The 27,983-nt window shown below is 40.9% G+C and overlaps 1 protein-coding gene across 2 annotated transcripts; it reads left to right on the top strand.

The window, feature by feature from the left end:
* Window positions 1-31: 31 nt before the first annotated feature.
* Window positions 32-27,853, top strand: ptgir (prostaglandin I2 receptor). Of its 2 annotated transcripts, XR_009240961.1 has the most exons (4): window positions 32-269; window positions 708-1,742; window positions 24,270-25,012; window positions 26,612-27,853. XR_009240961.1 is itself a non-coding variant. In XM_058634990.1 (3 exons), the coding sequence occupies exons 2-3, from the start codon at window positions 912-914 to the stop codon at window positions 24,552-24,554; spliced, it is 1,116 nt and encodes a 371-aa protein (XP_058490973.1). In that variant the 5' UTR covers window positions 32-269; window positions 708-911; the 3' UTR covers window positions 24,555-27,852. The 2 variants fall into 2 exon arrangements, 1 of the variants encoding a protein (XP_058490973.1); XM_058634990.1 differs by having other exon boundaries at window positions 24,270-27,852.
* The last annotated feature ends 130 nt before the right edge of the window (window positions 27,854-27,983 follow it).

Genomic DNA, 27,983 nt, shown 5'->3' on the forward strand with positions numbered 1-27,983 from the left:
GTGTGTGTGTGTGAGTGAGTGAGTGAGTGAGAGGAGAGAGAGGAGAGCGAGAGCAGAGGAGGAGCGCAACTTTAAACTCGTCTCTCTCCTTCTGTCTGTCAGCGCGTGTTCTACAGCGACAGGTTCAAATATCGAGTCCAAGATTGTAACACTGGAAACGCGTCCAATTTTTTCCAACAAGGACTTTGAATCCACGGGAGAAGAAGAGGCAGCAGCAGCAGCAGCAGCAGCAGCGGATGAAACACACTTCACTCCAGAGACACTCACGGGTGAGCGATTGATCGTCACTGAAACAGACAGTGTCACAATATAAGCAGAAGCAAAGAGACATCAGTGGCAGTCATGCGTCTTTATCTGGTTGTTTTAAACTGTTCATTGATTTTCAACCAAACAAACACGCATGCACGATAGAGAAAAGGCGAGGGAAAGAAAGAAAAACAGAACAGGAAACAAAGGAAAGAAAAAGTAATACAGTAATACAAAGATCTAATAAATGAGTTGGACAATTATTTGACTTTTGATGTTTTTCAATCAGGCTCAGGACAGAAGCAGTTGTAGCACATTGTCTTTCTCCTTCAACCACAAATGTCCACAGGTGTAGCAGCAGTTCAATCTAGGCAGTAATGTGCACAGGTTTTTTTTTTCTACATGTTTCAAATGTTACCTGAGCAATAATCAGCATTGTTTTCCTCTCGTTTATTTCACAGAAAAGATTTAAAGACTCTCTGCATCAACAGGACAGCCCAGAAAGCATGGTTTAAATGTGCACAGCATTATGGGTCCCACCATACATCCCTACCAGGAGTGTTGCCGAACGATGGTGTCAAGAGGTCAGGATTCCCTTCTGTCGTCTGGGAACTCCTATTTAGTTCCACACTGAGCTGGCACTCGTCTTCCTCAGTGAGTTGGACATGAACATAAGCATGATTTCTAACGGATCGTGCAATGACAATCACACCGTGAATGAAAGCGGCACGCCATTCATAAGCACCGTCATGTTTCTGGCTGGTGTGGTGGGGAACCTCCTGGCCCTCTTCATCCTCGGGGTGCACCAGAAGGAGCATCGCTCCAGGTCCTCGCTGTTCTGCATCCTGGTGACTGGCCTGGCCGTCACCGACCTGCTGGGCACGTGCCTCCTCAGCCCGCCAGTGTTCATCTGCTACGCCCAGAACATGTCACTGCTACTTCTGGGTGGCAAAACCCTGTGCAACATCTTGGGCTTTGCTATGAGTTTCTTCGGCCTGGCGCCCACACTCATTCTGTGTGCAATGGCTGTGGAGCGCTGCCTGGCAATTAGCCACCCTTATTTCTATGCTGTACACATCCGTCGCAGCTTTGCCAAAATCACGCTTGTCTTTATTTATCTATTTTCTTTGGCCTTCTGCCTCCTGCCATACGCCGGATATGGCAAGTTCAGACAGTATTGCCCCGGGACGTGGTGCTTCATCGACATGGACGCGACAGGGGACGAGCAGGCCAACTTGATGCTGGCCTTCTCTCTGTCCTACTCCTCGCTCATGGCGCTGCTCATCTTTGCAGTGTTTGTGTGCAACGGCTCAGTGATTGTCAGCCTGCGCCAGATGCACCGGAGCCAGATGATGCGGCGCGGCTCGGTCGTGTCGACCGGGAGAAAGAAGAAGTTGAGCCTGACCTGGTTCGGACGGGGAGAAGAGGAGATGGACCACCTGGTGCTGCTGGCGCTCATCACTGTCATCTTTGTTGTCTGCTCCCTCCCGCTCACGGTAAGTTCACCTTTCGAACGTCCCTCTGTGTTTGTTTTGTTTCTGTCACACAGACTGAGGTTTGACTTGACTGACGCCCGAGTGTGTCATTTATGGAGCTGTGAAATCATGAGCCAGTCCTTCCCAGTGAAAGTAAAAGGATTGTAGCAATGGTGAGGGTGGAAAACACAAGATTCTATGTAGACAATTGAAAAAGATTTCTCCCCCAGAATTGGGATATTTCTACAGCTTGATAAAGAGATACAGCATTTGCCAATTTACATTCAAACATATTAGAAGTTCTGTTTATCTGTGTCATCTGCAATCCAGGGTTTTAAACATAACCATAGTTTAATTTGAAGGCTGTGCCCTGTTTTGAGACGCTTTATTCATTTTGACCCAGCATTCTGTTTCACTGTTCACAGAACTCGCTCAGTGAACAATGAGAACACTATTTTCTACTTGGCCAGATTGTATTTATATTATTATTAGCAGGAGCAGCTAAATGTAGTAAGTAAAAACATTCCTATACGTGATACATATTTTGTACCAATGTACCATTCAATTTAGATTAATGTCAGACTGACTCACTGACACATGTGATGTACATTGATTTTGGATGCATGACTCATGGGTTATTTTCTCAAACAATTTTGGTTTAAGGAGGGGAAAAAAAAAATGCAAATACTAATACTATTGAATCACAGCACTGGTAGAATTCCAAATAAATCAGAATAGGAAAACAAATGAAGTCAGCAGTACAAATGAGTTGTGACCAATCATTCAATCCAGTTTGTACTAAAGGTGGAACAGAAATCTGACTTTTAAGTTAAGATAAGTCAATTGCTATTATTCTCTGTATCTGCACACTGTCAGTAGAGGGTATTGCTTCCACCATGCTGTTGGTTTTCTTGGTGTTAGGGATTTGACTGATCGCCTGTGCATCTGCACATGAACATGAATACCTTCCCCTTATTCTGCAATTATTATGTACATAGAAAGCACAGCGGGCCTAGTGACCGTTGATGTTTTTACTACTGTGGTATGTGTTTGTGTGCCCTGTTGGAGCCTGCCCAAGAGCTCCGACAGTTTCACTAATAAAAAGGTGTGTCTGGAAGTGCAGCCTTTGCTACACAAAGCACGCTGTCACCGCCGTGTGCATGCGTGTGTGTGTGTGTGTGTGTTGTGTCTTTGTGTTTTTAGCTGCATATCTTCCCATATTTGAGAGGAGTGTACCGAACTTGACAACCTCGGAGGGCTGGTCCAGCCCTGCCTCTCCCTGAGGGCAGAGCTCCACCACCTGTGGTCCTCAGCTAAACTGCCGCTAAAACTTTAGCCAGCATGGTAACACTAGTGTTTTCCGATAATCAAGTTTTCAGGAGTCATTGTGTGCGTCTGGGTAAGGGTTGTGGTAAAGGTCTGACTAATCTGTGGTGCATTGCTGAATTTGCTCAGAGACGTGGCTGAGGGGGCAAGCTGCTGGGGGAATGCACAGAGACTTGTCAACACGTAAAAGCCTGTGTTGGCTGTGTAAGCGGTCATGTTTTTGATTTCACAAGATCCCCGCTCCCTCCGTGGTTTGCTTGTGTCACATTACTAGGTGAGATTTTTACCAACCTTCGCTTTGCCCCTATAGAACATACCGCTGTCCTTTTAAGTCGTTTATCGACGTCACAACCCTAATGAATCCACATTCAGTCCAGTGAGACGATTACCATTGTCCTGCATGCCTAATCCTGAGTGCGTTGCTCTGCCAGCTGTTACGCAATTCATGACTCATGCGTTCTCAGAAGATGCACATGTGTATGTCTGTGTTTGTGTGCATGAGCAAGCGAGCGCGGATGGAGCCAGTGAAGTGTGTGAGTGAGTGAGTGAGTGCCTGTCTGCAGCCAGATGTGGCTTCGTGATTAACATCGCTCACTTTCCCTGAGGCGCAGCAGACGTCTGTGAAAACCACACATTCTGTGCTGTACATGGAAAAAATAATGTCAAGGTCAGATAAGGAAAGGAAAGGAAAGTTATTGTGTCGTTATTTTTCCAAATAATGTGCCTATATAAGCCCTCCTACATGTGTCTTATGATACAGAATATACCTTGGAGATGAAAAATGGGATCCATCTACCGTTTTTGCCCTCATCAGCAGGAACAGCGCGCGGGTAGATGTGTGTGGTGTGTGATGCAGGTGCTGGAAGACGAGATTGATATGGAAAGAAGAGACGGAATTGGAAAACACAACAATATTGTCTGTGATCTTTGCCTCAGGGGTTGACATAACATTGCTGACGTTGTGTTTAGGTCTTTTTTTTTGAGAGTGAGATTTGGAAAATAAACAGGTTAGCAGGTGTTGCCATTTATACTTTTTGTATGCTATATTCTCTTTCTATGTATGTTAAACTGTCAGAAGGAGTGTGCAAGACTCTTTTTTTAAAGGAAATTTCACCTTATTGTTTGCATTAATAGAGCTGAAATAGTAAGTAATTTCACATTTTGAAAACAGCTCTGGTAAAATATTGTGTTTTGGTTGCAAAAAAAAAAGACATCATCTGTCTTTCTGAGAACATATGATGGAGTGTTTTGATCGTTTTCTGACATTTGATGTTATAAAACAAATAAAAATAATAAAATTTAATAGATGGGTTTTCATTAAATCTGATGACATGTCATTTCCTGGCCGGATATGCTCACACTCTCATGAGTATTTCATGTGTCGGCAGGAGGTTTCCCTCACAAATTACTTTTCTTTGGCCCGTCATCCCCAGTTTATAAATGATCAAAGCTGTGTCCTGTGGGGGACAATTTCCAGACCCATTTGTTTGCGATAATCACCAATATCGCTCTCTGCTGGTCCCATGACGTCAAGAGAAACTGCCTGCGAGACACGTGTCATTCGTCAATAGCTGGATCAATGAAGCGCTGCTCCAAATTAATTAATCAAAGTTATTGGAATAAATAATGAATAAAAAAAATGTTCCTATTGACAGTTGAAACTATGAACAAACAGTGTTTTTTTTTGTCGTAAATAGGCAGCAGCATTGATGCCGTGTCCATTAGTATAACTCCCATGTCTTGGGTCAACACACATTGACACTTTGGACACAAAAGATCCATAAACTAAATAAATGATGCTTGTCGAACGTTTCACATGTGTCAGCATCCAGGAAAAACCCTGTACGTAAACTCTACACAGCTTGTGATTATTGAAGTAAAGTTAGATTAAAGGTCTGGGAATTGGATGTGGTTTAAAGAAATAATGGCACCCTGTGGAGGTTTTTTTTTTTTTAATATAAAGTTGTTTATATTTAGCTTTTCCTACGAGGACACAATGCATGTATCGCCTTAGTCTGATAGTTGTGTTTCCCTCCTCATGAAACGTCTGAGAATCATCTGGGTTTTTTGGGGGGGTTTTTTATGTCCATGTTTGTTTGCAGGCAGTGTTCTTCTTCTTTTCTGTTTTTGCTGGCACAATTGAATATTTCTTGGCTAGTTGCCCCCCCACGTGTAGCAGTGGAATAACCTGAAACCTTTGGCTTGGCCATGAATTGTGTCACTGTGAACAAGCGCATCTATTCCCATTCTTCTTTGCGTGCTTAACATATTGACACCTGCTCTTAAAAACGTTAAATACATGACTTTACAGCACTACTGGTAATCAAAATCTCCGATTCGGCTCAGTTGAATCAGAGTTCCCCGTCTCAATGAATTGCCTGGTCAAAATTCAGTGCAGGTGAGGAACAGTTCTCTCTCAGATCAATTGATTTACATTATGCTGATTTTTTGGTGAATAATGCCCAAGCTCTCCTGTTTACCCCCGTGTTGATAAATAGTCGACTCGGATAGATGATTGTTTCCACCGAGCGAAGTGGACGAATATCTTTGACATTAAGTCTTCTTACTCTTGTTCCTGCTTTCAAGTAAGAAATTAAAGTGTAAAAAAACAAAACTTTGGTCCACTGGCACATGTAAAGTTCTATGATTTGGGAATGTGGAAAAGCTAAACCATTGCTAATAACACTTGGCAGAAAGGATGATTGTCAGGACGAACAGCAATTATATTTCAGTTTATTTATCGGAATCGAGCCTCAGCACAACACCTCATCAATCTCGGCTGTCTGACAGGAGGAGCACAAGGGAAGCACACTGAAACAAAAACATATGGGAGGAAGTTTGAAAGAAATTATTAAGAAAAACAAGTGGATTTGTAAATGCATCCGTTTCAAGATTCAGAGCTTCATTTTTCATCCATCTATGAACTTGGAGCATCGACAAAGCGATTAATTGAAGCCAAACGAAGACAAATTCCATCAAATGACATCCAGCTTTAAAACAAGTCAAGCATTAAAACAAAGGAGGCTGTTTATTTTTTATTATTTATTTTAGCTCGTTTACAGTTACTGTCTAATCCCAAACACCCAGGACCCTTTAAGTCCTTCCAGTCACAGCCCATGCCTTGAATTCCAGTGAAGATGTACGGATAGAATGACAAAATGAAATGTGTTCATTGACACTCCACAGATCGGACTGGATTCAGTGTGTTTCCAGGAGGGTAATTCCCCAAATCCACACTCAGAGGTGATGTCAGAGGAAATGGTTGACTCCTTTGGGGTGTGGGGTACATGGCCATTTGCAGTCAGGTGTTGCATCATGGGAACAGTGCTGTTAAAGATGTCAGAACCCGGCGTGGTGTGACGAGACAAGCGCCAGCTTTGTTTTCCGCACTGTTATTGTGCTCCAGGTGTTGCCGGGAGATAGACGGCGTTACCGGCCTCGTCCAGGTTTTCTGACATGAAAGATGATGCTCTGCAATCAGCAGCTGGCTTTGTGGACTGAACAATGAGGATTCCCTTCCTTAGTGGAAAGACACTTTATCCTGCGTTCACAACACAAACAAGGCACACATTCGTGTATGTGCACACATTTACTCTTATTACGGGAGTCACAAAGGCACAGGCTGCTCATCCTGCTATTTATATCCTTTTTTTTTTTTTTACCTGTTTGGATTTACGAGTCATTTTTACTGAGTTTAAGGGGAAAGTGGACAGAAAATGTACCCTCAAGGTAAAGGGTAAGTGGTCTGTATTCATGTAGCATCCTTTTGTAGTTTTGATGACCACCTCAAAGCACTTAACACTACAGTTTTCTCCTATTCACTCACATATTCATACAACTTTTTATTTATTTATTTATTTATTAATTTATTTATTTATTTATTTAAGGAAAGGGACAATGCATATGAATAAATATTCAAATGTAAATATGCCAGGTTGTAGCCTGATGCTAATTCCCGCCTGTAGTCCCTGAGCAGGTTGATGTTATAAGGGATAAAAATGAAAATACACTCAGGGAAACAAAAACATGAGAGCTCAAAAGTTACATAAAGGAGGAAATACATATGTACACACACACATACATACTCTTATACATATACAGTACATACATTAACATATAAAAACAGCCGTTAATGAAGTGCCAGTGACATCGGGTGATAGTAAAGTGCTCATGTTTGAGACGGGTCAATTATTGTACATGTTGTTATAGGGAATATAAAGCATGCGGCCTTCAGAAGCAACTTGGGGTTAACAGTCTCGACTCATTGGCAAATGAACTAGAGATTTTTACTCTTAGGTCAAGCTTTGTTTGTTGCTCGACTGCGCAGTTTATTTCAGCTACTGTCGCAGTATTCAAACCCTGGCAGAATCTGAATCAGAACAACTTCATTGGTCCCCGGGGGGGGGAGGGAAATTGCTTCCTTCCAGCAGCTTATTAGTTTTCTATCCATGTTTCATTGCTGTTGCTTTGTTCGTCTGTGTTCCGAGTTACAGAGAGCGAGCCCGGGACGGTGAGGGCTGATGAACTGTATTTGCAATAGACTAACTAGTCGTTGTAGTTAAGATCAGCTGAGTTGTAACAGAGATGTTGTGTGAGCGATTCAAGTTCCACACAGTTGATGTAGTGGTTAGCACTCAAGACCCAAGAGCCTTTCTGCACGTTGTTTGCATGTTCTCCCCATGTGTGCGTGGGGGTTTCCTCCCACGGTCCAAAATCATGCAATATGGGGATTAGGCAAATTGGACCTCGCCGTTCACCCTATGTCAGCGGAGATTGGCACCAGCGACCCCCGCGTGGAGGATGAAGCAGAACAAGATGGATGGATGTTTACAGTGTCTTTTAGTAGTTGTTTAAGTAGTGAAGCCCTGAGGGATTCAAACTGTGCTCATTCTATAACTCGTCACTAAACACCGACTGTAGAACATCTCTGCATCGCTGGTTGACCTCTTACCCGAAATAGCTGGGCTGGAATTTTGAAAAGCAGGAAGAGAAACGTTCAGTTGTCAGAGCACGTCAGCTCGTCACACGCTGGCGCTCCTGTTTAGCTGCCGGTACACGGTGTTATTACATGTTTCTGTCTGAACCAGTGTGAATACAAGGCGACGTCATTTACGGTTGTACTGCGTCTTGTCCTCCTCTGCGATAGTCTTGTTCGTACAGCGGTATTTCATATATGCAATTATCATGACACCCCCCATGCACAGAGCACCAGGCTAACTTGAGTCAGACTCCAGACCGGACTAAAGCTATACATGCAGTAGTAATTTGTCTAGCATTTGCATTAGTCCTTCTTTGATTATAATGTCATGCAGACTAACACACATTGTAGTTACAGTCCAGTTTTAGATGGACTAACATGATTATTCATTTTTGTGTAAATGCCATTTCAATTGATATGGAACATTTTCCCTGGAGCATTTCCTTTTGAGGCATCCACCAAGAGTGGACCAACATCAGCATTCACTGTCTGACCACAGTGAAGGTGATTCTAAGTGCATCCTTTCGAGAATGCATTTGGTCTCCACCAGCTCCTAATTGCTTCTTTTAGTAGCTACTGCCCTTCTCTGCTGTCTCCCAGCTTTCTTGCAACTCAAAGTAAGGCCATGAGTGAGAGTGAAGCAAAGGAATAAATCATTGTGCTCAACATTGAAACGATGTGCTAAAGGTGCCAACTGTTAAGACGGTGGATAATTCTCAGTGGGTTCATAACCATGACTATACATTATTATTTATTTATTTATTTCGGTCATGACATTTAGATCACTCATCACATAACATTGCAGTTCACACAATATACATAACCGAAAGGGAAAGCGGGAGAAGCAAAGCTTAACTAGTCCCGCCCCCATTATCATCATACATTTCATTTCCTTTTTTTTTTTTTTTTTTTTGCTTTTTTTTTTTTTTTTATGACATTTTGACAAAGAAAACATGTTTCAGCATCCGGTAGCACTCAGAGATATAGTCTAGCTCTAGACAGTCAACTCAGACTCCATGTGTGTATGTACATGTGTTCATGGTGTTCCATCGCACCGTTGCACCGTTTCCCCCAGTGTCTACAAATTTCTGTCTCTGACCTTTGTCATATTTTCTTTCTGTGTCATTCTGTATCGATTAATAGTCATCTCTACATACTTCTTTTTAAATACACTCAGTTTTTTTTCATCTCCTCATCCAGATTGTTCCACTGTCTGACCCCCGTGACCGATACAGTAAAGGATTTTAATGTAGATCTTACCCTTCTCTGCCTAAACCTCATGTTCCCTCTTAGATTGTGTCCCTCCCCTCTGTTCAGGAATAATGTCTGTAGATTGTGAGGGAGGTTTTTGTTGGCAGCCCTATAAATCATCTGTACTGTGCGGTATTTTATTAAGTCATAGAATTTAAGTATTTTTGATTTGGTAAATAGTTGATTTGTATGTTCTCTGTAACTGGCATGATGTAGGATTCTCAAGGCTCTTTTTTGGAGTATAAACAGGGGATAAGTAGTGGTTTTGTAAGTGTGTCCCCAGACCTCTGCGCAGTATTGCAGGTGTGGAGAGACTAGTGCGCAGTACAACAAGTACAGTGCCTTCTGGTCTAATAGTTTTTGTGCCCTCCAAAGTATGGACACACTCCTGGCCAGCTTGCCTTTTAACTGTTTGGTGTGTGGCTTCCAACTTAAAATGTCAATAATCACTCCCAGCACTTTGTACTCTTTAACCCTTTCAATGTCCACTCCATTAACTTGTATGTTAATACTAGTCTTACATCCTTTTTTCCCATACAGCATATATTTAGTTTTCTCTAAATTTAGAGATAGTTTATTTATATTAAACCACACATGTAGCTTGGCCATTTCATTATTGACTGTTTCCATACATTTCAAACTGAAATGACTTGGGTTTTAAGTATGTGCTTTTCCTTTAAACCCTCCTGTCATTGTATTACAGGAGGGTAATTGTAAAATCAGCTTTTACAGTATTGATCTTCCTGTTTTTAGTTTCAGATGTGAAAATAGCAGCCGCCGCCTTTTTGTTTGCTCATAATGCACGACTGCAGCTTTACCCCCCTGAACTACAACGTCACACTTTTGGGGAAAAGATATGTTCAAATGCACACTGGCACCGCAGCAGTGAGCAATTTCCTGTTTGTGTGGTTACATGTTCATCTCAAAGATTACAGTATTGCTGTGGTGTAGTAAAGCACAGGCACATGGAGGCACTGCAGAATATGTGTGTGTGTGTGTGTGTGTGTGTGTGTGTGTGTGTGTGTGTGTGTGTGTGTGTGTGTGTGTGTGTGTGTGTGTGTGTGTGTGTGTGTGTGTGTGTGTGTGTGTGTGTGTGTGTGTGTGTGTGTGTGTGTGTGTGTAAATCCTGGCTCTTAATTGTGAGTATTTATGATGGTTTTATGTCTAACTTCAGTCTAACTAGATTTTTAAGTTTAAGATTTTAAACATTTTTGGTGTATTAAAGCTACTTACTTTGTTTTGTTTTTTACAGCTTATCTGTAAAAAAAAAAAACCCTCCCACTGTAAATCATAATACTGATACTGAACTGGTCATCGGGTAATTTGGGACACAGTTACATTAACAATTTAGTGATAGAGAAAGAGGCAAAAGCCTGTGTCTTTTGAGATTGGACAATAATGATTTCCTCTTATTTGTCTGTTTGGTCCCCGTTCAGTATTAATAGCTGTTTGTTCCTGACAGACATGCATGTGTGAGCTTGGAGTAGGAGATAATTGCAGTCACCGTGGCATCGTACTGTCCTACACTTCCCCGTAGAATTGACTCATCCAATACTTTTCCAGCCAACAACCAACAATTTATTTTCATTGACGAAGTAATAAAATTTTTATCATCTTGGCCAGTAGCATTAGTTGTGGAACTGTTGTTCCTTTCAGGATATTGAGTACCATTAGTACACGATGAATCAATCCTCTTCAATCGATAATGTGCCTCCAGACTCCAGATGTGTGTAGTTAATGTAAGTGGTCAGCAGATGCTGTCAAGCAGTCGGTGTTATTTGAGAACGTAGCTCTTTTTTTCTTCTTGCTTCAGTTTAAAGTTTGGGTTTTAGGTTTGTGATTTCCTTGTTTAAATTATATTAATTTAGCATTATAGACATAAAAAGAAGCAGAAATGTGTGAGTTTTCACACTTAACAAACTTAACATTTGGTCCTATCAACCAATCGTTATATAGTAGATTAACAGAAATTCAACAGAAGACATACAGATGAGCATGACAGGTTTTTTTTGTCATCATTCATGTCATTTTAAGAGTTTATTCAAGGGTTGGCTGAACAGTTCATAGGCTGACCATGATGTAATATTCGAATTTGACCAAATGTGGTTAATTTTCAACATAGTCTCACCTGTAGTCTACATATTTCTTCCATTGGTGTTGCTTCCATTAGTATAGAAGCTCACTCCACTGCATGGACTGCCTTTTTGTCTCTGGCTCAAAGTGGTGGACCTAACACTCATTCTGGGTTAGGAAACGTTCAAGAACACCAGCTGGATAGGCTTCCAAACCTATTCCTGGGACATGACCAGCCTGGTGTCCTTTTGATCAGGGGTCAAAAGCTGCGCCACCCACTGGGCAGAAACCTTCATGGGAGATACTTACAGCATTGAGTACAGTCAAATGTCTGTCGCCGATCACCATGTGATGAACACAACCAATGTTTTCTTGGGATGTTCGGATCATGGGTCATTTTCAAGGATTCAAGGATTGAATTCAGTTTCCCAACATTGCACAGTTGATACATCTGGAGCTTCATCCCCTAATGTAGCAACCATGTTTCTGCAGGTAACACCACAATGCCAAATGTTGTCCATGTTGTGTCCAAATGTCTAAAGTCCTCACTTAGCTATCAGATGTGGGTTTATCTGGGAGGAAACAATGCAGTTAGTATCATTGCTCTGACATTACTTCTAGTCGGCCGATGAACTTTTCACCTCTCCCTCGAAAATACACTTCACAAACCATTAACACCAGCTTTTTATACATTCTTCCTTTTTTTCTTTTGTATCGTTGTATTATTGTGTTTTGCACTAATTTCCACGTCTTTCATTGTTTTCACTCTTTATTCACATTTGTCAGCAGCAAGGCTAACAGAAGGTAGATTTCCCTGTGCTGCATTAGTGTGAAAGGTCAGTAGTTTCCTTGCATGTGTTAAAATACAATACATTTATAGAAATATTTACCTGAGAGGTGACTTAGTATATTCTCAGTAGCCTTCAAGACATTAATAAGGAACACATCTTTCTCATGTTTATGTACAGATTTTTTAGTTGGCAGTTATTTTTCGATCCATCAGCAACTTCATTGTTCAAATAACATTGCGTCAATTGATCTCCACACCCAAGTGTAGAGTTTCTCAACCATAGGGTTCAAACCCCTTGTGGGGTCATTCGATACGCACAGTGACGCGTTGACGTTTGTATGTCGGGGTTGTATTTATGATGTGTGCTTTTATGATAAAAAAACCAAACTGTAAAAAAAGGTAAACTGTACTGAAATCTAAAAGACAACTTTGGGATGAGCAAGTAGCAGAACAAGTCTTGATCCATGTGTGACTCTCTTGCATTTACATTTAGATCAATAGCAAATGTGTTCGCAAATAAAACTAATTCTAATCTTTTAAGTCACTAAAATCTAAAACAACTATTGTTCAAAGGCGTCTGACTTTGCTGACTTTGAAGACAAAAAGAACTGAGTTAATGTTCATACTGTTTACAATCTGGTGTAACTTAAAATTAATTATACCCACTGTCACCCTGTTGACGTAGTCAAGGGCTATGCAAATTTTAAACATGCTCCTCAGCTTCTGTCTGAAGGTCATTTTACAGTGTGCAGTTACATCAGCAGTCTTACTCGGTCCGGCGTTTCCACATCACTCTCACCGTGACACAAGTCTAAACTGAAAGTCATTGAATCGGCGTTGAGGCAACGTAAGCTAAAACATGCACAGTAGGAGCGAGGGACAGATGCTCATCTGGTTATTCTAAGATCACTGTAATAAATGTACTGTATTCCCAAAGTCTTTATCCGTTATGTACATGGAAACTAAAATAAACAACACAGTGTGACACATTTTTGGTTGTTGAGGAGATTTTCTGATTCATCTATGTGCACAAGGTTTAAGAACCTCTTGTGCAAAACAGTAATAATCTGAACCGACTGCATTTTCCTTACTGTATACATAAATATGTCGTTCATCCCAAGGGCATACTGTATATCAACATCCAATAGCTGCAACTAATGGTTATTTTCCTAATCGATGAATCGAGTACTTTCTTGGTCCGTAAAATGCCTGAACTTTTAAAAAAAATGTTTATCTGTCTTTCCCAAATCTGGAAATGATGACATTCTTGAATGTCTTATTTTGTCCACAATCCACATTTTATTCAGTTTGAATGATTTCTTTGAGCAAAGAAACCAGACAATATTCACATTTAAGAAGCTGAAAAATGACAAAGCTTGTTTTAATTATTGAATAAACGCTCAAACTGATTATAATAATCGTTGCTGATCACTTTAGTAATCAATTAATCAAATAATCGTTGCAGCCCTGCATCCAATTGAACATGGAACTGTCCTTCGATGCTGATTTTATAAATCAGGCAACAGAATTCACTTTGTACTCATGTTAAATAATGAGAGGAAGTGAGAAATGATGTCACCAATGTATCACTGACTGAAAAAACCCCACTAAAGCCACCAGTGTTGTATTATATACACCAGCCCTCTTGTTCGGAATCAAATTACTTTTCCAAATGGGCTGTATCAGAGCAGAGTTTTCAGATTGGCATGTTTACATGACATATTTTTATTCCCATCAGGCTTTTATTCCGACTACTTGTGTGCACAAGTTTACTTGTGTAAACATAGCTAGTGATGCTAGGGGTGATCTCTCCAACGATAATCTAGCCAATTTGTCAGTTAGACAGCTGACCTGGCCATCTGAAAACATAATCTGGTGATATATTGGTAGTTGATTCTTCTGGAAAACAATATAGGATTCTTGTTTGATACTCCTCCATCTCACCACCGATCTCAGGGGATTTCTAATCTAATAAATCTTTGCTATGACGCATTGGTGAAATACAACACCCTCACGTCAAACAAACACCTAGTGAGGCAGATTGTGGTTATCATATGTTGTCGTGCTGGGAGGCGTGTGAAAAAAAAAAGAAACAGGTGACATCCAGTCCAATATCAGGGCGACAAATCATTCACCACCAAGTCACACACATCTGAATCATTTAGATGATTGCAGGTTGTGGTTATTCTCTTCACAAGAAGTGAACATCAGTGAAAAAAGACTAATAATCCACCCACAGGCACATGCTGTGCTATGGTCTGGTGGTCAACAAATGAATCAAAAAGTGCTTCCACTGATATAATGTGACAATGTGTGAGTCAGTTTTGTGTTTTAACAAGAGTTTTTCGTTTTCACCGTTTGTTTTTCCTTACTTTTTGGAACGTACGTATTAAATCCTCTTTGTGATTGTTCCAGAACGTTCTTTTTTTGGGGGCAAATGAAGTTCTCCCGCCGAAGAGCTTCTCGGCCAGAGTTTGCAGACAACTGGGACTAAAGATTTCCAACAACATAATAATTGCATCCAGGCTGCCAGTGCAAATTCTGTGGTTCAGGATGTTGCGACCCAGCAAACACTCGCTGATGTTTACTAGTGCACGGGGCAAGAAAATATGTGATGGGAAAAAGTGTCCCCCTCATATCTGCTGCCAGAGACTGCGTCGTTGTCCTTAAAAGTCCTCATCCGAGACGCTATCATGTTACATGTGGAGCAACAGTTCAGTCGTTTTGTTTTGGTCGATGATGGTGACAAATGCTGTGGTGTGTGTGTGTTTACTTCATTTTTTTTTTATGTGTGAGTGAAAAAGCATTGAAAAGTTTGTTTAAAAGTGATAGGGTTACTGACAGACGTGGTAGATTTTGCCGTACATGGCGGCAGCACATCACCATTTTTGGGAAGAGACGCAGGGAAAAAACATGGCTGCCAGCGGGGACATGAGTAAACAAAAAAGAATTTTAGCCACTTCCTGTAAAATAAAGAGCTCACCTAATTGAGTCTATGCCTGTTCAATATTTAAAGGATATATTTGCTTTCAGCGTTAGACAGCCTTTTTTTGGTAAACCGCTCTCTCTCTGATACTAGAGTCAACAAGTCACAAAAAGAGAGGCAGCAGTGTGTTGTGAAAAATTTTTTTGGCAATTTTTACATGAGGAAATTTATTTTCTGTGTGGGCGTGTGTGTGTTGGTGTGTGTGGGAGTATTGACCTTGTGAGGACCAGTAGTCCTCACGGAGATCAAAACCTGGTCCTAATGAGGCAGAACCTCACTTCTGAGGAACTGGTTTAGGGCTAAGATGTAAATTGTGGTTTGGTCAAAGTTAGGTTCAGGCATTAAGTGGTAATGATTAAAGGAATACTTCACCGATTTGCATTTAGCTTTGTATTACTAGAATATTGGTAGTATTTTTGAAAAATTGTGCTTCTCAACCTCAGTTTCCCCTGAGTCGAGAAATATCTTCATTCTTTTGGTCCGAGGCTTGATACTGCAAACGCTAATTCTGCACTTTTTAGATATGTAAACAGTGTCCGCTATCTTTGCTTAGAGTTACGCTAACAGGACCAAGTGTCACTGGCGGCCCCTATTCTAGTAATACAACGCTAAATGCAACTCGGTGAAGTATTCCTTTAAGGTTAGTGATAGTGCTTTGCTTTGGCTTTCCCCATGAATGCCTTGATGACCTCTCAAAGCTGCTTTACACTACATTTTTGCCATTCACCCATTCACACCTGCTCACCCACACATTCTTACAACACACAGCCACCAGGAGTCATGTGGGCTTGGGTGTCTAGCAGGGACCCATTAACATGTGAACGTTTTTGACCTTGTTGGGACATTTTGTTCCATCGTCACGAATTTAAAGGGCTTTTTCAATTAAGGCCTGGTTTTAGGGTTAGAATTATGGTTAAGCACTTAGTTGTAATAGGCTAATGTAAGCGTAAGGGTCTAGGGAATGCATTATGTCTGTGCATTATGTGTGTGTGTGTGTTTGTGTTTTGTCGTACATCTAACAAAGTCATGGCTGCGTCATCCCGTCCTAAATCCACAAACAGCACGGTGATATCACTGTCAAATTAATGGACTAGTGCTGGTTTAATAAACCGTTAACCATGTCAAATTTTTATCCATAAAACGAAACAAAAACATGTACAGACGGACGGCGTGTTCTGTTTTGTAATGAGTGATGTCAGAGTCTGTCTGGGAAATATAAAACTACTGGCTGGCAGTGACCGTCAAGACGTCAAGATAATTGTTTTCCACGTCTAATGTTCGGCTAAAGTGCTAATGGATTTTTCCTGCCACAGTGTTTTCACTTAACCTCGCTTGAATACCTGGTTGATTATTTCCAGGGATCTGAAAAGAGCAGAGAATTAGTAGGACATAATCATATTGTGCTGATTTAAATAGCAGGTATTTGATTAATTCAGAAATGTTAGACTATGGTTATATAGCCAATGCATTCCCATGCGGTTGGATTATAAATCAGAGATAAGAGTGAAATTGACGGGCGTAATTTAAGATGCAGCAATGATAATGAGTGAGTTGATGCCTTATGTTGCAGTGAGAAGTAAATTGATATGTTTATTTGTTTGAGTGATGAAATTACACACGGGAGTAGCCAGAGGAGACAAACATCGTGCAATTTCCTCATATGTAATTTGAGCAGACTTTAATGGTGTTGTAAAGTTAACAATAAAACTATATAGCGCCACATGAACTGCGAGGATTCACGGTGTGAGCATTTCCTTCCAACAGCACTACTTTGTTGTTGTTGCGATGACACAAAATGACTATTTTTAACCCAGAAAGCTGCTACCAAAACACACATCCATGCTCTGGGATTAGTTTTTGTTGGCATACGGTGCTTTAATTAGCTTTATTGTTTTGGAAAAATCTGCATTCCTCACTAAGTCTTTTACTACATCCCCAGAACTGTGTAATTTGAAAATGATGGATCAACCTACAGAAATAGGACCGAGGGCTGAGAGCAGCAGGAGTATTTCAAACAGATGTTGTTCACACACAGTGAAAGTAATACATGTGCACTATAATGCAAGTTTGTTGTTTCCAATTGAAATGCTGCTGCGTGCGTATGGCTGTGAATTTGAAAAGTTGGACGCGGTTGAAGTGTTTTGCAACAAAGTTAAAGTTGGCCCGACCAGGGAAATTAAACACAAGTCATAAATAATATAGACTTCAGACTTCACTCATTCACTCATCTACCGCTTTATCCTCCACATGAGGGTCACGGGGGGGAACTGGTGCCAATCCCAGCTGACACAGAGTGAAAAGCGGGATACACCCTGGACAGGTCGCCAGTCCAATAACAATTCACTCTTACACTCACACCTACGGTCAATTTAGAGTGTCCAATTTGCCTAATCCCCAAATCTGCATGTTTCTTGGACTGTGGGAGGAAACCAGAGAACAAAAATCTTCCATTGAATTGTACATTTGGAATGTTGCAATAGTGTCAAACTATTTTTACTGCACTTCAAGTTCATGCTTCTCTCTGCCGTCTGTTTTTCACCCTTTCAGTTGCTTCCACTTCCTCTTTGGTGTTGCTAGTGAGAATGTATTTTTTTTTTTGGTCAGCAGTTTTTTTTTCCTTAGTTTGTTTCGGTTGTCAGAAGGACTCCCACACATATGTCACACTCTTTTCAAGTTTTAACAACTTGGAAAAAAAAGTGTGTGTGTGTGTGTTTGTCTTGTGCAGTTGTCACTTTTCAACTGCACACTTTTTTTTTTGAGTGCAAACTGCTGAAGGACATTTAGAAAAATGATTGTAAAAGGTCTAATCTTCAAGTGAAATTCAACAGTGGTGGGCTGTCGGGGCCAGCAGGGCCTTCTCTGACAATATCAAAAAAGTATTTTTTATTATTATTTATCAATAATATAATAATCAAATTAATGTGTGTCTGAACGTGTCTGAATTCAATTACTTTTTCAGTATGTTATGATTATATTTCCAGAAAGAATATGGTTATTTTTTGTGAAGCTGAGCTGGATTTTCCTGGATGTCATTAAATGCATCATAGCTCCGTGGACCTGCTCTAGTAGTATTGCTGGCCTTTCGTTGAAGCTGCCATTTCCTATTTGGTTATAACTTTGACTGACGTGTGTCGTCAACCAATCAAAATTTGATGCATAGTGACAGAACGCCCCAGGCCCAGCGATGTGTCTGGCGCTAGCCCCCTGCTGTTGTCATCAACGACTCTTGAACCTTTGGCGGGTTTTGAAGTAAGCTATGGCCACTGCATTAACACCACCGATCCATCATGTTTCTGATCTCCTTCGTGTGGCCTTTTCAACGCGATTGTTTGGAGAAAAGAAGGAAATTATTTCAAGAGGAAGACCTACACCAAAGCGCTACATCGTTTTCGGTAGTTCAAGTGTTAATGATGAATTGATAACATATCTTAGAAGTGGTGAGGACAAAATTGTTGATCATAAATAGTGCCGGGGACGTGTTCCCCGCGTAGCTGACACCTATGCTCATGTGGAAGCTTGTTTTTGTGTCATATGGTGGCTTGTGAAATTGCGGTTGCTGAGTGACTTAACGGAAGATGTGGTGTTAATGATGCAGTAGCCTATAGATGCGCAGTGGTGTGCGTGTGCGCTATGGTTGTTGCAGATCAACTGTCTTGTGAATATAGTGCATAATAGTGTGTTTTGTATGTGGTTGTGTTTGTGCGTTACTGAAGGCCCTGACTGAAACCCCACGGTACTCTACTGAATTTCAATAATGGGCAGGCGTCGGTAATTCCCCTGATGGAACTTGCCTAATGACAAACAGACCGAAGTCTCACGTTGTTGACACTCATAAACATTCAGTGTTTTCCACTGAGACAGAAAACATCTATGTGCGCCTTTCAATGCTTCCTTGATCAACATCATATGTAGTTTCAGATGCAGAGTTAAAGTCATTTCACTACCAACACCATTCGAAGCTTGAGTTGTGTTTCACTGATGTGGAAAAACATTGCTGCAGAGGCGTCTCGCTTCACCAGTGCACACCCACCACTTGTTCTTTACATCTGGGATGACACAAACAACCTTCACACGAATGCCTTAAGTGCATAAGGTAGAGCAGTGAAATCCCCTTTTTGTGTAGAAAGAGTTCATCTTTAGGCGCACTATGACTCACCTGGTCATCGGCTCTGGGGTCAGTACGGTCAGACGTCCGGGGGCAAAACATGTATATTTGATTCTGGGCTTAAAATAGAGTGATCGTCCGTCCGAGAGAAATAAATGCTGTGGCCAAAAATCCAATCAACTCTAATACGCCTCACTGGTCATTAGCTGTAATATGTGTTATAGATTTTTTTACCTTGCACAACAACATAGCCTGGAGTGTGTGTGTGTGTGTGTGTTTGTTTGTGTCGAACCTTCTCAGAACTATCCTCAAATTGAGTTACAATAAATGAAGGAGGGAAAAAGCCATAGTAGCTTGTAAAGATTCTGTAGAGCTGTAGTGAAAACATTTTTCCTGATGCATGAGGTCAAATGAGATTTATTTTATATACATATATATATATATATATATATATATATATATATATATATAAGAAATATTTCCAGTAGACGTATTGTTAGTGAGTATCACCTCAATGATTGAATGCCTCAGGATCAAAGCAGAAGCAGCAGCTGGTTTTCCTCACACCTTTGGTAAACTGTTCCACTGTGTTTGTACTTTGGCCTAACCTGCATGTCAACCTGCCTCTCATCTAAAAGACTTGCTTCAGTAATGTCCTGACTTTTTTTTTCCCTTAAATGCTGCATATACTGTAGCGCCAAGAAGGTACGGTAGGTGTAAACAGGACAGATCAGAACTGCCAGATAAGGATTCAAGAGATGATACCATACATTGATTTGACCTGATATATGCTTTAAAGATGCTGTAATTGATATTCTTAATGCAAACAGTGCAACAAAGGTGTCAGTTGTAGTGATTCTGGGGCTGTCGCTTTTTATCCAAAATTCAAATATCCTTAGAAACTCACTCAAGTTCAAAATTTGAAGGGCGGTTTCACCCATTTTTTCCCCCACATGTTCAAATGGTCAAACGCAGTGTAGGGCTTTTGTTTGCAAAGTGTGAAAAGTCAGTGCTTGGGCCCTAATAATAGATGATACGATAATGTGTTTAGAGCTCACTTCTGCTGCCTCCAAGTGATAATCTTTCATAGCACGTTAAGCAGACCTATATAAGATCAATTTCGATTTTCCATCGGTCTCTGTTTCCTGGTTCACTGCTGTAAACGGTCGTCTCTCAAAGTCCAGTCATCTCTGCTCCTCTTATTCCCGTGTAACGATCCTGCAGTGAAACAGGATCAGGCAGAAAATGCTGCAAAGAGTCCTCCAGGACCATGAGATGGAAAATAATGGGTCGTAAGGCGCAGACGTCCATTACATGGTTTGTTTCCTGAAAGACAGATCATTAGCAGTCATTCGCCCCAAAATAGCATCTTTTGCTTCCCATTTCCACACGGCAACTGGGTGCAGGTACATTAAAAGCAGGATGTTGAAGTGCTTAGGGAAAGTATATGGACCTGAAGTAATTACATAATCACTAAGTCTACAGATAAATTATGCGGAGCTCTTTTAATAGTCTTTTGCCGTGAGTAATTAATGAATTTAGATAAGCTGTTGCTTTTCTTTCTGAAATTCGACTGTAACTTGACAAGCAAAGGTGAACCACAGACACTAATGTGTAACAAGAGAGTCTGACATGCCACCAGCGTCGGCCCCACAGGCTGCTGTGCCTGGAGAAGACAGCTTGTGATTTGTGTCCCTCTGAGTGGAGCCGTAAGTCTGCTGAAAGAACCATAAGAGGTATGGTGGCATACAGAAAGCAGACGCAAAAGTGTGAGGGTGGTAAATGTGCAGTGAGTCAACAAAGGTGAGGATGATGATAGAGAACAGTATGAGAATGAATGTCTGTTTAAGAATGTCTCTGGCATCGTTGCATGATTAATGAAGTGGACCTGCACTGTGAGCGCTGGAGACATTTCTCATTTTGTTTGTTAGTGTGTTTCACGCCAGTTAGGCTTCATGCACTGACTCAAATAACAAAGTGTCAGTATAACTTCTGTCTTTGGTCATAAGCCAAGGCAGTTAAAGCCGTGGTAGGCAGGATATTGTTTCAGTTATTGATAGGTAACTTCATATCAGCCTATCAACGTAATGTCATGAAAATAATACGAGAGAGAACTTCATTACTTCACCTCCTCGAGCCTCTCACAGCCCTGGGAGAATCCCGTCTGTGGCCATTCACAGTTCAGACAGAGTGGGCTCTCGCGCCTATTGTCTGTACCTCAAGTGGTAACTGGTTGTGATGTCTCCCTTAAGAATCTGAACTCTGTTTACGAGTCGAGGTTTTGCAACTGGAAATTCACAGATGTTACCAGGAACCAGGCAGATGTTACCAGCTGTCAATCACATGGTTTTCACAAAAATGTGCCGTGCTTAATTATCCATTTTCCTCTAAATGGTGATATCATTCAGCAAACATCTTGTTCTATTCAAGATGACCTGAAACTAGTGATTTTAACTCCTCTGGACGATGTTTATGATTAAATGAAGTAAGAATTAGCTTCATTTTCAGATACACTCCTATTCAAGTTCTTTTGAGTTCATTCAAGTTCTTTTTGCAAACAATGGAGTCGCCCCCTGGTGGCTATTTTATGTATTCTTACTTCAAATGGAAGACTATGTTCACTTTTTATTCACGGTTTATGTTTCAGCATCATGTACTACAAACGCTCACTGAAATGAACTCAGTTTCCAGTCTTTATGTAGCGTGTTCCATGCAAAAGGTGCACAGTGGACAAAAGGCCTTTTTTTGGTTATGTTTTTCAGATTTCAGATCAGATTCAGGTAGATGTCCCAGTCCTAGATGAGACCTCAACAACAAATTATCCGTCAATGACCTTGGGATCTTTAATGGTGGTGTATGCATGTAGCATGTATATCACCAAAACATGTCTATTGCACCCCTGATGCAGATTCCATATGGTTTGAGTTTATTGTATGAATCCATACCATCCATCCATCTTCTACCACTTTATCCTCCACATGAGGGTCGCTGTGCCAATCTCAGCTGACATAGGGCAAAAAGGCGGGGTCACACCCAGTCCAACACAGGGCCACATAGAGTCAAACAACAATGTTTTTGGACTGAGGAAACTGGAGAACCCGGAGAAAACCCACACACACGGGGAGAACATGCAAACTCTATGCTGAAAGGCCCTTGTTCCACCTCAGTTGCACCACCTCGGGATCCAATAGTTTTAAAGATCTACTGACTGTTTCTTGTGTCACCACGTAACCAACGTGTATGCATTTCATTTGCATCATCTTGAGTCTGTGAAGCATGCCGTATTTATACTAACGATCTTGGGGGAAACAGCACAGTCTCCAGCAGATCTAAATGTGCAATCCGTCTGTTGTGTTTCCAAGCCAAATTGTTTCTTAACATTCTGCAGATCAGTGCAGTGTCACCTGGGGAAAATTGTCAAACATGTCCCATTTGGCCAAATTGTTAAAATATTAGGTTGTTTTTTTGTACTTGCTGTGTTTCTAAAAGGAAGCATGTTATCCACACTGCCTCTCACATCCATGCATATGAATTCAATTAAATCTGTGAGTGTTATGACAAGTTGTATCTGTTTTTCATGTATCATGTATGAAGTCAGAGACTCCAACAGGAGTTCCAGCAAATTCGATTGCGCAATTTGAGAAAATTCAGACTAAAACCTCAAGTCACACGATGACTTCCTTAAAAGTCAAGACCATCTGGATGTTGTTTTCTTCCACGCTGCGTTGTAACCACTTCGCTTCCGACCCACCTAACATGACAACACTGTTCCAGGGTTTTTGAAGATCACTGTGAGCTCACCATCTTAGAAGCATTACGTGATTATTGCTTTTGGGTTTGGGGTTTTACGTTCACATATACAGTCACCACCATCCAATCTGTGTTGTTCACGTTGAATTAGTCGATTAAATTCTAAGTGACCACAGTTTTCAGTCATCCTCTGGTCCCTCTGGTCCCTCTTGTCCTCTCTGCCCCCCCTCTCACTGCCTCTGTAGCCTATTAGCTTTTACCCCGGGGCCTAACAACAGGGAAACATTTACATCAGTGCACAGAAGCACTCACTCAGCACGAGACATTATATTGGCCACTGTTTGTTGGACATCTCGTGAAGGAAATGGGGAATTGTTGATAGAGAAGAAGAGCAAGGTGACAAAGATGCGTATGAGGCCAGCTGCTGCTTCTCTCCCAGCTCAGGAGCCAAATGCTGCTGTCAGCACTCACTGTCTGCAGTCTGTCATACCTAAAGGTCAACGCAAGTTTGAAGATTTGAGTTGTTGTCTTAGGGCACCGCCAGCTTTGTTTTTTGTTTTTTATGTCTGTCATATTCTCATTGGTATTTGGATTGGAATGATGTGACTGAAAAGTTGGTATTTTCAAGCTGTCAATGAGTTTAACTCATGCAACGTTTTAAAACTACATACATGAGTCCCGTATTTTCTGGATGTGCGATGTGTGGGATATTATTGTCTACAGATAACATAGCAACCTGTAGGGTTAGGGTGAGTTAGGGTGAGAACAACAAAACTTTATTAGGAAGATAATTATAAAATTATTCAAAATGTGGGTGATAAAAACGTATTGAGGAGTTGATTTGTAAAATGTGCATTGTTTTAAGTGACAGGCGTGTGGAATGTGTTTGTTTTCAGTTGCATGTATTCCTATTGTCTGCTTTTGTTGGTGCCCACGTGTGTCAGGGTGTGTCTCCTCTTCCCTTTCTGCTGTGACACACCACGTCTTTCATCCCTTATGTTTTGACTTGGCTCTGACTCAACACAACACAGAGTGTGAGGCCTCACTGGTTACACTGATACCAATGAATGATCACAAATAATCACAATTTAAATTTTGAGCAAAACAATTTGTGATCACATGACGTAGAAACTCACAGTGTGTCATTAAAATGTGAATTTGGGAGGTCATGCTTCTTTTTCCCCCACCTGTAATACCTCCAAAGCCCAGCAGGGGGCACCAGCTCACACTTTGGGAAGCATACTTTCTCTCATACTTTCTTGTGTTTTTGTTTTTCTCTCTGTCTTCAGATTGCTGGTTTTATCAACGCCATTCACCCATTTTCTGGTGACGCAGCGAACCTCACAGCCTTCCGCTTCTACGCCCTCAACCCCATCGTGGATCCGTGGGTCTTCATCATCTGCCGCAAGTCCGTGATCCGTCACCTTTGCTCTCTGCTGAGCTGCTCCTTTGGCAAGGACGCCGTGAAGACAACGGCACACTGCGCTCTGTCTTTGCCCCTTGACAATCACATACAGCATAATCCCCCCGACGTGACAGTTTCCCAGTCCCCATACTCCAGTTTACCTCTGTGACAGAAATCCTTGCCTGTGGAGACTGGGGAGTCTTTCCTTTCTGAAGTACAAGGCGAGATTCAAATATAAACATGCCAAGTAGCAGTCATTCTCGATGAACTCGCGGGAAACAATTGCACTAGGTCTTAAATTGTCCACCGATGGCTAACCCTAACCCTAAGTGCTGCTGTAACGTAGCACTAATGGACACATCAAACCATATCATCACTATAAATCATATACTGTAAAATCAGAATGTATGCACTCGGGTAAAGCTATTATGGGTGAACAATATGCATGCGTGTTCTGTCTTCTTTTTCTGCCTCATCCAATCAATTCTTTTCTTTAGGATGCAGCCAGCTGGCTTTTAGCTGACCTGTGCACAGTTACAGCATCTTTGACACTGGCGACACTTGACATGAAGAGGGACCTGGAAGGACAAGGCTCGATGTCGTGTTCATCATGATCGGAATTATAACGTGAGTGGGAAGCACATTATTTGATAAAGTGAAGAGGTGTAATCGTGATCCTGCCGGTGCCTAAAAGATGATCATCTCAACAAGAGGAGGTGAACCATTGACACATGTTAACGGAGGTTTTTGATGGTGATACTTTGAGTCACTATTATGTGTTTGCATGCATGAAGTACAACCCTGAAGGGAATGTTTTCAGTATTTCAGAGTTATGACTCAGAGTAATTCATGCATTAAAGAACTTCTGATTCTGATGGACCGGTGTTCCCCCTATGTCAGCTGAGATTGGCACAGCGCCCTTATGTGGAGGATACAGTGGTTATACAATGGATGGATGGATTGTGTTAAATTAAAAGTTAAAGAATTGGCTAAATTTGCATAATAATAATTCATAGCTCACCATGAATCATTTTCTCAAGTTTCATGGAAAAAAATGTCCACCGAGAGTGGGCAGTGAAGCAGTTTCCTCCTCTTTGGAACGAAACAGTCTGACACGCTCTGCAGATCTGGACATCGAGCGTGAGGCTCAGGCTCCTGTGAGAAAACAGCAGGAAAACATTTAGGGAAACACAGCGAGAGCCAGTTTGCAAGTGTCCTGGCCTCAGCCCAGGCATTACCCTTTGCCTGAATGTTCTGGATGTGTTCCTGCTGTTGTGAACATGTCTAACCCCCAATTATGTCCCGCTGTGTTCTTGTGTGTGAGAACAGCAAATTAAAAAATATCCGGACTTCATTTATATTTCCCAGAGTCCGTGTCTGACAGCGGCTCAAGCGTTTCTTTGGCGATCGTCGGTCTTGATCAGAATTAGCATATTTCAAAAACAGATTTTTAGAGATACTTTATACTTAATGACTATAAAGTGCGAGTGTGGATTCCAGCTGTTTTGTGTTTACTCGGTGCTTGGGGAAATGATCTTGGTATGAGACATTTTCCAATTAGTGTGTAATCATTTCTTGTTTAGAACATGAGGCTGGTCGTCTGTAGTGAAGCAGACAAAATAATCAGCATGTTCCATGACTGACAGCTTTAACATTGTACTGTATTGCCCACAGTTCCACTTTCAACACAAACTAAATACATGAATATGAATGTGTCATTTATGATTACGGGGGTGGAGTGGCTAAGTGGTTCAGACCGGTAAGACTGGTACCCTGTGTGCGAAAGACATCATGGTCGCAAGTTCGACTCCACCCCTGGCTGTACTCAATGCCGTTGTAAGTCGCTTTGGATAAAAGCGTCTGCTAAATGACATGTAATGTAATTATAAACAGAGTTCCGTAATTTTTGAAGTACTCTAGTAGCCCAACATAGCAGTAAATGGCCGTCTTCAAACCTAACTCCTGTTGCCTACAGCTAGAGCTACCTACTAAAGATGTCTGTAGCCCCTTTTCCACAAACATGTCCAGGAACTTTGATTACCAGGAACTTATTTATTTGAGGAGAAAGAATTCCCAGTAATCTGTGTGGTTTGCGTTTCCACCGCACCTCGAAGTTCTGGAAAACAACACTCAGACCTCGTCATCCGTCCTATTCTTTTGCTCCATATTTTTGAAATGACTGTTAGTGAAATCAATAAGTTCTCCTTTCTTCGTCTTCTTTTAAAGGTCTTGTTAAAAGGTGGCTTGCAGCCGCAGTGGCTCTAACAGCTGCAAAATGTGTTCCACCAATCAGTGTTCTTCGGCACACAGCCCCGCCCCTCTAAGAGTTCCTGGTAATCTGAAAAGTAGGTACTTTTTTTTCTGTGAAAGTTTGGGGTCACGGGAAAGTTTTTCTCTAATTTCGGTGGAAACGCGTCAAGGTTTTTCAAAATCCCAGCTAAATGAGATAAGTCCCTGTGGTGGAAAAAGGGTTTGAGACCTGAATGATGAGGAACCTTCACAGACAAACATGAAAACAGTGAATTGTTTTAATTCAGGCTAATGTTTGTGATTGCAACTTTCAAAATGTAGCTCTTATCCTGTGTCAAGAAAGAAGCCAATCCTAAATGTGAGACTATTCTAAAGCCTCTTAAGGTTTTTAACTCAGTTTATCTACTCGTCCTGTTTGGTCTATAGTGTCATTGTAGTGCATGAATATTATTCCACCTCACTTATTTCTAAGCTACCTATGATGAATGTCCTTTTATAGCCTTTTGCTTTTGAAGAAAAAAAACTGCTGCTGCTAAACGCACTGTGAGAATGATTTTGTTGTTGTGACTAATGCTGTAACTATAATTTAAATGTGCATTATTTATGTCTTTCCACTGTGCTGTGATGTTGTGCATCCTCATGATTTTGTGGTTTATACAGTGAAATAATAGAGGTAATAACGTGGTGATTTGAGTTTCGAGTTTCTTGCCGTGTTGCGCATTCATTTCTTGCTTATTGCCTTTGATGCTCAGTCATGTCTGACCCGGCGTGAATCACTTTGAGCAAAAGTTTTGAGTTTTATATCCATTAATTAATTAATTATATATATATATGTTTTTTTAAAGTATACAGCACACGTTTTGTTAATGTAAAATAAAATAAAAAAAAAATATAAGCAAAAAATGGTCGCAACTTGTTCCAACATATCTTTGTTTTTCTGATTTGTAGTGTAGCCAGTTGTGAATAGTGAAATGTACATTTATGAACATTTGATAAAGTGTTTCAATTTATTAATTGTCAGATAACAGTTAACGTTGTCAGAATAAAAGAATTGATAATGTTCGAGTTGTTTGGAAATACATTTATTTTCTCTTGAATGTGATGTGTGGCGATACAGATTAGAAATATTGAAATTGCTGTCAGTGTGTTCACTACAGTGGAAATTAAAAACAGTATACCATTTTAGGTGTTTTTATTAATAAAATGTGTTTTAGAACTTGATAACCGTAAAGCTGTATAACAATTTCAGGCAAGTTCTTCAGTGTAAAATTTTAACTTCTAAAAATATTAAATAGGGTTTGTGATCATTTCAAATAAAAAAAGTTCTTATGCAGCCTAACAGAGACCT

The sequence above is a fragment of the Solea solea genome, chromosome 7, assembly GCF_958295425.1.
Source record: "Solea solea chromosome 7, fSolSol10.1, whole genome shotgun sequence".
Taxonomy (NCBI): Eukaryota; Metazoa; Chordata; class Actinopteri; order Pleuronectiformes; family Soleidae; genus Solea; species Solea solea.